Here is a 12,373-nt window from a genome sequence, read left to right as displayed (position 1 = left end):
AAAGTTTGAAAGAGCTTGTTTTAGACATTTGCATAGAAATATTTTCTTCAAATTAAGACAAATGTGAAATTAAAAAAGGCTTTATTTTTGCTCTGATATTAAGCAAGATATTTTTTTTTGGGTATTTTCATTTTTTTTTTTTAGGTACAAAGCAGCAGCAGCAGTTTATTAAGCTCAGGGGTGAGAACCACCACCTTTTTACTGGAGCTAAAAACTCAGCCACCGTGGCTTGGAGGTACAATAACAATATTCTTTGCAGTCAGTTTCTGTCCAGTTTCAGTAACTCCTATCTTTCTAACTTTCATAAATATCCATCCAGTGATTAACATACTTCTTTCGGTTTAGGACAATTCTGGAGAAGATGGACCAACAGGGGAAGGTCACCCCCTTTGCAGGCCAAAACAATGTGGGACAATAAAAAAAAAAAAAAAAAAAGAATTTAGATTATGTTCAGAAGTTCTCATGTCACACACAAATAAAAAAATATTTCTAAAAGTCTTGTTGGTTTCTCTGTTTAGTCAATTCTTTTTTTTTTTTCTTCCTTCTAACTTTAGGATTGTAAGTATCCAGGGTCAGGAGAGGGAGTCAGTGAAAAGCCCACTGCGGCTACTTGGCCCTGGTTTGTCTTTATGGATGAGGTGTTGGGACAGAGGTCTTCCACAACGCCTCCTGTCCTAATTGCCTCCATCCCTGAGGACACTCCAGGGCCAAGCGGAGCGGTGGACAACCAGATGGAGAAGGAAGACAGTGAGCCAGCAGGAAGGGGTCAGAAAAGAAAGAGGGACAGAGATGAGATGATGGAGTTGATCAGGGAGGACATGAGGGCACAGAGAATGGACAGACTGTTTTCCAAAGAATGGCACCAAAATAAGGTGCTACATAAAAAATATAAAGTTTTGTTCCAATTGTTTCTTAAAGTTTTAAGGTGTTCTAATAAATTTCAAAATTGTTTTTGTCACTAATGTATTTTATTTCCATTTTATCTAACAATACATCAACTTCATTTAAAGTTATAAACAGAATTTATTATGAAAAATACAAACAGCATTTTAAACAGAATGGGGGAAGAAAACATTCAAACAGATCAAGATTACAAGACAAAAGGCATAAAATAAAACTATGTACAAGTATTTACAACGGCGACAGCAGGATCACCCTGAGTGACTGGTTCCAGGAACACCTCTTCAACAGAACAAAGAGGCAGATGTTTTTCTGAACAGAAAGTCTGGAGATGTGGCTAAATCTTTCACAAGGTCAGAGACTTGGATGGGACGCTGCAACTGAGATCTGTGGTTTGTCTTTCTGGATGGTGAGCGAAGCATCACACAGGTGGTCTGCAGATGTTTGTGATTCCTCTCTTTCCGCTGTCCACGGTATCGTCCATCAAGTGGGTTTAAAGGGCTGGCTGAATTGATGGCTGCCACATCACTAAGAGGTAATCAGAAAAATGCAGAATTAGAAGATGGTGCTCACAAAATATTACAATTAGTTATACCCCTCAAACATTAATCACATCTATAATATTATACTTGGCTGACACAGTAGTCATGTTCTGGTGGTACCTCCTCCAGGGCGGACACCTAAGCTGAAAGCTGGTCCTGCCAGAGAGCAACGCTGACTGCCTCAGTCCAAACCTCACCCTCATCCTCTTCTACAGCCTCCTCTGGGTCATCCTCTGGGGCCATGACATCCCCAGCACCAAGGCAGACGTTGTGGAGGATGGCGCATGCTTTTATGACCTGAAAACAATTTAAAAGAGGGTGCATATATGTGTATGTGTATATATTATGTATAATGTATATATAAAATGGATCTAGGTCAAGACTTACGTGAGGTACAAAGGTGTCGTGCACCTCCAGCGCTTGCAGGAAGATGGCCCTGAATCTGGTTTTCATCATTCCAAAAACATGCTCTATTATAGAGCGTGTTTTTGGAATGATGGCTGTTAAAGCGCTGGGCTCCCACACCTTGTCTTGTCTTCTTGTAGGGAGTGATGAGGGGGAGTGGATATTGGAGGCATGGGTACCCTCCATCAGCAAGGATAAAATGCCCTGGAGGAGGATAAACTGTACAGTGGGCTGTGGCGGAGCACCCTAGAATCATGCACTGACCCAGGCCAGCCCACATACGTGTCAATAAAATGGCTCTCAGAAACTGCTTGCAGGATTATGGAAGGGAAGAGTTTCCTGTTCCTGTAGCACTGACCATCAGGGCTGCTTGGACACCTGAAGTGGATATGGCAGCCGTCAATTGCACCCACAGCTTTAAGAAAAACTCTGTGGCGTGCCAGCCCTGCAAACTCACGGGACACTGCCTTAAGTCCTCAGGGGTCTTTAGAAGGTAGATGACCTGGTGACGAATAGCCACGATCTCCTCTGTAACTCTGTGGACGATGCGATGGACAGTAGAGCGAGGCATCCCAAACACTCTGCAGACCACTCTGTAGGATGTGCCACTTGCCACCAAGAAAAGAAAAACCAAGGTCTCAATAGTAGCACCCATCCATGTTGCCTATCCTGGTGCAAAAGATTAAGCCAGAGACTCCCTGCTCAGCCGAAAATCTGGCCTGGTGTCCTCCTGGTTGAAGAAGCGTTTCAGGACTAGGACACTCAGGTGGATCCTGCAGTAAAGGGGTCTGGTCTAGAAAAGGGAAGAATGGAGATGGAAAAACACATTATTTTTAAGGCATGCTTCTGGATATTTTAAGTGATCAAAGCAAGTAGATACTAATACACCAAAAACACTGCATTATTATATAATTATCTAAGAACAGCCAGAGGGGATAAAATACTTTATAATTCCCATCTATCTCAAAATTTAAAGTTGTTGTTAATAATATATATATATATATATATAAAATGTGTCAACATACATTAGCCATAAAGTTGCTATCTCTTTGTTTATTGGCTAGTTAAATCAAACATCTTTTTTACCCGAACATGATTGTCTCTGGATTGTACCTGGAATCAGAAATTATAATGCTAACTGAATTATAAATAAACGTTTAAAACATATAGCACATTTCTTCATTAAAAATTAATATTGTAAAGCTTATTTATTCTCAATCACACTCTCCAGCAATACAGTTGGATTACATAAAACTGTCCATTTATTCTGGTTAACCTTAATATCACCTGAAATATTAAATCGATTTTCAGTAACAATTAAAATAATAACATAAACTGTTAGAAATCACTTGTGTTAAACGTTCACTGTGATGACTGCCAGCGGGAGCTTAGTGCCGATAGTCCGGTCAGATCTCTACCGGGCTAGCTCACCTCACCACCGGTAGGCCTGGCGAGGCAAGCCGGTTACTACGCCGGGAACGGAAAACTCCGAACACGTCGGAGCACATTTGAAATTAAGCGATGTCTAGATAAATCAAGCAGATATTTCACGTCTACATAGTTATATTCCCGCACTAAAAACATTGTAGAACTTAATTTGTGTCACCGAAAGTGTAATTTTCCACAATTTACTCACAGCTTTTGCTGCTATGGTCCGCCATGGCTTCCCCTGCTTGACCAATCCGCTTCGACCCGCAATGAATGATGGGAAATGATGGGCCGCGAAGGATACTCACAACCCATCCTTCAAATCGGGCAAAATAAGGACACATTTGTCGGCAGCATTTGCTCGGAATGATTCATGAATTGGGACAGCCTTCGTCGCCGCGCTGTAACGTAATCGGCCAATGAATACGGCCTTCGAAGGATGCAGCCCTGAGGCTGACTTCCGGGTCAGCCTCGGCGTTGGTACATTCCCTTTCCGGTTGATTTTCTGAAATGTAAGTGTTTTCCGAAATGTAAATTTGTTTTCTGAAATGTAAATTTGTTTCGCATCTTGTTAAATTGTTTTCTGAAATGTAAATTTGTTTTCTGAAATGTAAATTTGTTTTCTGAAATGTAAATTTGTTTTCTGAAATGTAAAAGTGTTTTCTGAAATGTAAATTTGTTTTCTGAAATGCAAAAGTGTTTTCTGAAATGTAAATTTGTTTTCTGAAATGTAAAAGTGTTTTCTGAAATATAAATTTGTTTTCTGAAATGTAAATTTGTTTCGGTACTTGTAAAAGTGTTTTGCACCCCACGGCCACCGTAATAAAGCACTCAATACACGAATTACTTCATTAATGCAGTGCGGCATGAAGGTGATCAGCCTGTGGCTCTGCTCAGGTGTTAAGGAAGCCCAGGTTGATTTAGTGGTCTCAAGCTCATCTGTTGTTTCCTGTCCTCTTCTTGACAAAACCTTAAAGATTCTTTATGGGGTTTAGGTTTGCTGGTGAATCAATCGCACACATACCATAGTCATTAAACCAGATGTTGTTTCTTTAGGCAGTGTGGGTAGGGGCCAAGTCCTGCTAGAAAATAAAATCTGTGTCTCCACAAAGTCATATTTCTCTTTAGCTCAAGTAAGATGCTTCTGATGTCGTTTGTAGTTCTGGAGTTTCTTAACACAAAGGATGTGACAGTTGTAGCCTAGATCCTGGATTGTGTGGCTCTTGAGGTACTGACTCCAGCTATAGTCCAAACCTTGTGATTCTCCCCGAAAATCTTGCATGACTTTGCTGTAAATCCTCTCGGGTCAGCATTCATCCCTGTTGCCTGTGCATCTTTGTCTAACACATTTTCCTTCCATTAAATTTTCCGTTAACTTGTTTGAACAAAGCAGTCTATGAACAACCAGCTTCTTCAGCAATGACCTTTTGTGACTGGCATTCCTTTTGAAGGGTGTCTGTCTCTTTCAACAGTTAAGTCAGCAGTCTTTCGTATTATATGGATCAATATTTGTAGTATGTAGACCATAACATTTGTGTTGAAAATACTTTTTATTAGTCTTTTATCGATATTCTGGTTTTCTGAGATACTGAATTTTGGATTTTCATTAGCTGTAAGCCATCAAGATTAACTGAAATAAACGCTTGAAGTTTTACTAACCCATCAGCAGTGAAAATCACAAGTTTATTATGAGTTTCAAAGAAAAATCAAATGTTCTTTAGGAGGTTGGATGCAGTAGTCTTTGAGAGGAAAACACAACAAACAAGAATTAATCATTTTAGAATTTCTTCAAAAACTGTAAATATTGTTTTTTTGTCTTTTATTCTTAGAACTAGGGATTGTATTGACAAACATTTATATAATCAACTGTAAAAAAAAAAAAAAAAGAGATAATTCTTTTACCACATTTTCATGAATTGTCACTTATTAGCTAAATGAAGTGCTTCTTAGCAGAAAACGGAAATCCACGATCTACATTTAGCTTGTTTGAAGCCTTACAGCGGCGCCACCTAGTGGTCTAGTGTAGACATCGCAGCATTGCGTGTTTTCAGAGATTTTACCAGCACAGCTGAGGTGACGCCATTGAAAGGTGTGGTAAAGAACACGTTACTGTATTATCTCAAGCTTTCAATACACTGTTTCCAAGAATCCTCACACAGTTATTAGTGTTGAAATTAATTATTTAGATTTATTTGCAAAATACACAGAATAAACTACTACAAACATTTGAGAATGAAAAGATAAGTACAAATTAGTCATCCAGCTTCTTCCTTCCTGAACACAGAGTATAAAACAGTAATAACTTTACCATCACATTCAAGCCTCCTGCCTTGAGACAGCATTTTATTTTGTGACAGGACACTTTTCAGCTAAATCTCGTTATTTTCAGCCTGTATGCTGTGCCACAGTCTGGATCTTCGCATCACACTGCATCGTCAGTGAGGGAGTGATCAGTTACCTGCAGGAACCTCATTTTTGTTTAACTTTTTATCTACTGGTCCTGAAAATTGGCTTTTCTTTTCTCCACAAATGCAGTCATGCCTTCCTTACGGTCATCCTGCAAGAAAAGTCAGATGCAAACATCATTAATGACCTATTAGAGACAGAATTAACATTCACATCTGACACCAAACAGGCTTTTCTACTTACCGTTGCGAAGGTAGCATGGAACAAGCGCTTTTCCAAACGATTCCCTTCAGCCAAACTTAGTTCAAAAGCTGCAGCGGCAAAGATGATCAAGTTAGACAGTAGTGAAACAAAGTAGATAATTCAGAGTTGACGGTAAGATTCTTCACACACCTGCATTTACAGCTTCTTTAGCCATGGCGCTGACCAGTTTGGAATTGGCTGCAATTTTCTCCCCACATTTAACAGCCTCAGATACGAGCTGGTCCACAGGATAAACTTTACTCACCAAACCTGAAAACACAAAATCAGATATGGCAGTTTACCATGAAGCGTAAATTATTCCAGATTTGCGGGGAAGTTACAGCATTTTGTCTGGTGGTCATTCAAATTCATAAAAAAATGTATCTCCTAGAAGTAGATCAGCTGTTAAAAATATGAGCTTCTATTTTCAAGATAAACCTCTTTCTCAGTTGAGAAAAAGAAAACGCCCAAGATGTTTAGGAACGAGCGGTCTCCTGTTTAATTTTTTTCATAATCATTTTTCAAGAGGAGTAAAAACACAAAATTCCAACTAAACTCTAGTATAGCAGAAACTATAAGCCAAATTTCCCTTTATCAGGGCTGATTAGCTGGTCAAATACTGAAAAATCCAACTTTTTTCCTGTTCACCACAGGCAGCTACATCAAGGAAATGACTTTTTTAATATGTTACTGCATTTACAAAGAATATTCAGAAAATCATCAGATAAAGGTTAGGGACGCATGCTTCGATGCCTAAATAGGTATAATCTTGGAATCATTTCTTTTTCTGTTGAATTTAATGCTACAGTTTCTTTCAAAGAACCTGAAACATTTTTCTTTTACGGTCAATGTTTTTAATATGAATTTCTTGAATTATAACGATTGAATTTTACATAACTGCACAAACGGAGCAAAGTCTTTTAAACACTTGTTCAAACATCCAAGGTTTAATTTTTGATGCCAACATTATTTTATTTTGCACACAGGAATTAATTTAATGCAAAAAAAAACTACTAAGGTCACAATTATTAGCCCCCTGATGCTGTTTGTCATTTGTGTCTCCTTTTTGCTTGACAGCAGCCTGTAGTTTTTTGTTGCACTTTTCATCAAGTCTTTGACATGTACTCTGAGGAATCCCAGCCCATTCTTCTTTAGCATATCTATCAAGCTCCTTCAGATCTAATGGTTTTCTGGCATGGACCTTTATCTTCAGTCCCCCTCACTGATTCTTATTTGGATTTAAATCATGGAGGGGGTTCTGGTGGTAGTTCTTTACCAACAGTGACGCATGTGTCACAAAGTGACGACCCAGACTTCATTAGGTTTTCTTTCAAAATTTTTACGTATCCTCTTTCTTCGTGATTTCTTCCACCTTGACATGTTTCTCAGTTCCAGACACACTTATGACACCATCATGTTCTGCTGTGGAAGTTGTTATGAGCTTCCATCTTCTTTCTCCTAATGTAAGTAATATCTCTATTGCCAAAGATCTCTAGTATCCTGTAATCGGACCTCAAAGGCATGCTTCCAGCATGCATGATCTTTTTCCAGGCTGTCCTTGGCATACTTCAGTCTGACCTAAGCGTCTCTGAAGTCCATTTTTGAGTAGAGCTTTAGTGATTATCTTATTCATCTATTCCTGGCCTGGCTAAGCCATTTATTGGTGTCTTAACAGTTTTTCTGGCATCTTTAGAGACATTTCTTGCTAGTTTTCTTTCCAGACTATGCCAGGACTCACAGGGAATTCAACCTGTTCCTTTTCAACAGTCAAGGATTTAAGTCAGCATAATGACATATGGAGAAGTTATGAAGAAAACTGCCATACACCTTCATTGTAGCAGATGGCATACTCCTTTACTTCGTTTAAAAGTTAATACATCTTTTTTTGTTTTGTTTCAACGGCTAGATCCATAAGCAGGAATGTTTAAATCATTATTTTACATTTATTTTACCAACCCGCATCTGACCAGAGTTGTTGCTTTACAACTGCATGCTTTATTTACAATACCTACTAAACACTAATTAACACATTTATTTTTCTTTTATTATCATCAGGTAAACGCGTATCAGATAACTACAGAACATGTTGCTCATCAACACTGCATTAAAATATTTGTCTTACAGAACAGTGGCAAAACAGTTTTTAATTGATGCCAATAACTTAAAATGTCACAAGTTTTAGGCGAAAAATATTCCGTTTCATTTTCTGGTACTTGTGGTTATTCACTGCATACCCACTAAACACTTTATATTCACTTTCAGCTGCCACAAGCAGATAACAGGTAGCGGGAAATCCCAGAGTGCTGGGCCGAGATCAGGCACAATCCCGTCCTTTTAACAAAGCCCGAGGAAAGCTGTTAAGACCTACTCCAACCAGAACCATTTACCCGTGAAAGTTCAGAGAAAGTGAAATTACCCAGGTAAATTTCAATAGAAATGCAATCTGGGCTTTACAGAGCCTGGGGCTTTCTATAGGCAATGGAAAATAGGCTAATAACTCTTTCCTTTGTTTTAACTTGGTTTTGCATGCTATGAGCATTACAAAGCGGATGCAAATCATTGCACAACAGTGGTTTCTGTTACTGCTCAATAAAAAGGTCAGCTCTTAAACAGGCATTAATTACCCTGGTAGCTTTAATTAATAATTTCATTAAAGCATACAAGCATAAAAAAGCTGTTAGAAATTATCTTGGGAAATAGTTTTAAAACAACAAAATTTTTACAGGAAGGAGTAATAATTTTAATTGTGAACTGTGTGTGGTATACTCCCTAAAAGAAAATCAAACTTGGAATATAGACAGGTTTGACGACAATAAAAACCAGAAATTGATTTTGGCTAACTAAAGTCTGATTGGTGCATCTTTATCGTAGAGTGACTATTTCATGTTGCCATTACCTGACTGCTTGGCCTCCTGAGCATTAATCCTGTCTCCTGTTAGTACCATTTCCATTGCAAGGGATTTGCCAACAGCACGAGTCAGGCGCTGCGTGCCGCCCGCCCCTGCAGGTAAAAACAGTCATGAAGAGTAAAAGCAATGGCGATGTAACTTCTGCACAGGACAGAAACAGGTCTTTACCAGGAATGGTCCCCAGCAGGATTTCTGGTTGGCCAAACTGAGCCTTTTCTCCAGCATAGATGATGTCACACATCATGGCCAGCTCACAGCCTCCACCCAGCTGCAACAGAAACAGAACAAGGAAGACAATCAGGTTGTGTGTGCAACCTGCGCTACGCAATCCCCATGTACACATATTTAATCGACAAGGTATGAATGTGTGTCTGCAGGTTTAAAGTATGCCATTATGCACACTACCATTTTAGAAATGATGACATGTGCAGTAACTTAATGACTTTCAAGAAGACTTCTCAGTTCACTGAAAGCTTATGTCTTGAAGTGCTCTCTCCTTGTTTCTCATCCTCACATCCTCCACATACAGTGCAGGTGGGAGGGAGAAGATGTGAAGACAGAACTCAAGGGAGTAACACCAGTATGAAAACTAGCAAGTAAATTAGTCAGGCTACCTGCACCTGCAGCTAGCCTGCAGTCACCTACTTGACAGGCATGCAGCTCATTGCTAGCTTACTGTAGTTTTACTAGCAGTATTACTCCGGCCTTACTTCCGTTTCTACACCATTACTGTGTTTGTTTTGCAACCTTAAAACATTTTCAAAAAATATCGGAGTAGCAGCGTTGCATTACACTAATCTCCTGACAGCTGGAAAAACCTCATGTCACTCTGACACTTTCTCTGGCATGCCATTAAAAGTACTTAGAACTGTATAAACCTCAAGATGGATGGATGGTTTTGAAACAGTAATACTGGAATAACTTGATGATAGTAACTGCCCATGACTAACTAGAATTATTAGGTTTTGTTTTAAACATTACATTTCATTTTTCTTTTGTTGTGGGATTTTACATGCTAGATTCTTCCAGAGAAACATAAAAAAGAAGAAAATAAATACTTTTATGATACTTACTGCAAATCCATTAACAGCTGCGATTACAGGCTTTCTCACCGTGGAGACTCTGTTCCAATGAGCCAGAAAGTTCCCACCATAACATTCCTGAAATGTTCGATTCTGCATCTCTTTAATATCTGCTCCAGCTGACGAAAGACAACAGCAGAGTTCACCCCTGACATACATTGTTATAATCACATTAATCCAAAAATCTGCAAACACAAAAACATTTGATGTCATACCAGCAAAGGCTCTCTCGCTGCCAGTGATGACAACAGCTCCAACGTCTGTGTCGCCCTCAAAGGCGTCCAGTGCGTGCCCAACCTCCTTCATCAAACCGTCGCAGAGAGCGTTGAGAGCTTTGGGTCGGTTCAGCTGAATGAAGCCAACATTGTTTTTTTCGCCTCGCTTTTCCACCAATATATACTCGTACTGACCATCTGCATGAAGAGGAGACCAGCACGGATGAACTTCGGGTCACTTTATAAAAGATAGCTCCACACTTCTGACCCAGAAGTGTCAATGATTTCCATTTATTTAACCAGGTTTGTCACACTGCGATCACAGATCTCTTTTGAAGGACCTGGCCAAGATAACAGCAACACAGTTCAAATACAGAAATCATACTAAAAACAGCTAGCGTAGACTCCAGAGTTTCACCAGGGTACACATTCATTTAGGGATATTTAATCAAAATGTCTTTGCCCTGTGATAAATGCTATCACACATGATGACAATAAACATTCAATGCATTCAATTAAGGTACATCTCATTAGTCAATAAAAGGCAAAAAGCTACATTCTATCAGGGTTCAATTTTACACACTTAAAGTCTTAAACTTGATCAAACAAACTGTTCAAATCGAATAAAACCCCTAAAGATTTGAACGTAGACATCTGTAATTATTGACCATACCTAGTTAAAGATTTCTCTAACACTGTCAACCTTGTTTTTTTGAAGAAGTGAAAAATATGTTTTTTTCCCCCATTCCATTTAAATAAGTTATAGATGACAGAATAGTTCTAGTACTCTATCAAAACCATGCTGGAGACCCTCAAAACCTCTTTGCAGGAGTAGGTGCAGAGCAGTAAGTGAAAAGCTGAGATTCCATTGCTTTGTTTTAAGTAATTTATACAGTTTTTAAAGAAAACAACGAACCAAGAATTGAACTTTTTGGAACTCCCTTATGGATTAACAAATTAAATTTAAGACACCAGATATGCAAATTAATATACTTACAGCTTTAAGTCATGATTATAACCTGTTAATCATAACCTATAATCAACAACTTGTGAAGCTACCATTTTTCTCTATCTTGCAGAAGCCATGTTTAAGGTAAGTACAATGATTGCTTTTCCTAAAGTGTACCGTTTGATTTGTTTAATCTCCAGATGGGTAAAGTGACCTGGATTCATCCAGGTCATCCACCAAGAAGAAGAAAAACTACAAATTAGGAAAATCAACATCCCCTGAACTCTGACAGAGCTTAGCTAATCATTTGTTGTATTGTTTAGTGTCAGCAGGTGACTGGGTTCAGAAAGTCGCTCTCAGATAAAATGTTTTATAATTATAAAGTGAATGTAAAAACCCAAACGTTTGAAATAGACTTATTAGAACTGATCAAGCAAAACTTCGATTACTACACATCCAGCTGGTTTGAGATCACATTTGACCAGTCAGATGTGTATTCACTAAAGAAACGTTGCATGGTCTGTCCCACATGTTAGAAAAATAAAGGAACATGACCAAGACAATATTTAAAAATGATTTGCTTTAATAAGGTGGTCAAAATCTTGTTGGCAATCAGTGCATTAATGCTTTCATATCAGAAATAATCTAACAGTGCCCTGCAGTTCTGAAGCTGCAGCGCTTTATTTAGCTACAGTAGTTCAGGAGGTCTAAAAATATACATTAAAATATCTTATCATCTCGTTCTGGTACATATAAGTGTAATTAAATGTGGTGGCAAGGTTAAAGACCAATTTATCTGCTGCACACTTGGACAGCGTCCAGATATCATGACATTGTGTTGTTGGAGCCAGATGTTCGGACCGAGGAAGTAAACGGACCCCTGGCTGCTTTCTGACCACACACCTGAGCTGTAGAGGCGGCCAGCAGACAGCAGAGCCGGCGCTGCTCTGAAGGACTTCAGGAACAAGCCTGCGTTTCTGCACAAAATGGCCATGACTGCAGGGCGACACTGAACTTTGCAGCAGGTTGGTTTGTAGGTCCTTCCTCCTGCAATTTCTTCTCTATCGTTTCTTTTATGTGGTGACATGTTGAAAAGGGGGCTTTACTGCCACCTGGTGTCTCTGGAAAGAAATACAGGTAAGCATTTACTGCTATGTGTTTGCAGAGTTCTTCACCAAAGGTTTTCCATCCATCGTAACGACATAAATACAGGTCCTTCTCAAAAAATTAGCATATTGTGATAAAGTTCATTATTTTCTATAATGTAATGATGAAAATTTAACATTCATATATT

The 12,373-nt window shown here is 38.9% G+C and overlaps 1 protein-coding gene across 1 annotated transcript; it reads right to left on the bottom strand.

The window, feature by feature from the left end:
- Nucleotides 1-5,437: 5,437 nt before the first annotated feature.
- echs1 (enoyl CoA hydratase, short chain, 1, mitochondrial) lies at nt 5,438-12,160 on the bottom strand. The gene is made up of 8 exons (XM_047352077.1): nt 11,983-12,160; nt 10,131-10,328; nt 9,907-10,034; nt 9,002-9,101; nt 8,821-8,925; nt 6,075-6,194; nt 5,925-5,992; nt 5,438-5,832 (listed from the first exon to the last, which is right to left on the bottom strand). Exons 1-8 carry the CDS (start codon nt 12,071-12,073, stop codon nt 5,767-5,769), a joined length of 876 nt encoding a protein of 291 aa, XP_047208033.1. The 5' UTR covers nt 12,074-12,160; the 3' UTR covers nt 5,438-5,766.
- Between the last annotated feature and the right edge of the window lie 213 nt (nt 12,161-12,373).

This window comes from Girardinichthys multiradiatus, chromosome 22 (genome assembly GCF_021462225.1).
Source record: "Girardinichthys multiradiatus isolate DD_20200921_A chromosome 22, DD_fGirMul_XY1, whole genome shotgun sequence".
In the NCBI taxonomy this organism is placed as follows: Eukaryota; Metazoa; Chordata; class Actinopteri; order Cyprinodontiformes; family Goodeidae; genus Girardinichthys; species Girardinichthys multiradiatus.
The sequence above is the reverse complement of the archived record's forward strand: the minus strand, read 5'-3'. Positions and strand labels throughout refer to the sequence as shown.

Coding starts and splice junctions, on each gene's coding strand:
- echs1 (XM_047352077.1), bottom strand. CDS start 12,073: ATGGCCATTTTGTGCAGAAACGCAGGCTTGTTCCTGAAGTCCTTCAGA. Junction 10,329..11,982: donor TGGCCGCCTCTACAGCTCAG/GTGTGTGGTCAG, acceptor CTCTTCATGCAG/ATGGTCAGTACGAGTATATA. Junction 9,102..9,906: donor CAGCTGTTAATGGATTTGCA/GTAAGTATCATA, acceptor TTTCTGTTGCAG/CTGGGTGGAGGCTGTGAGCT.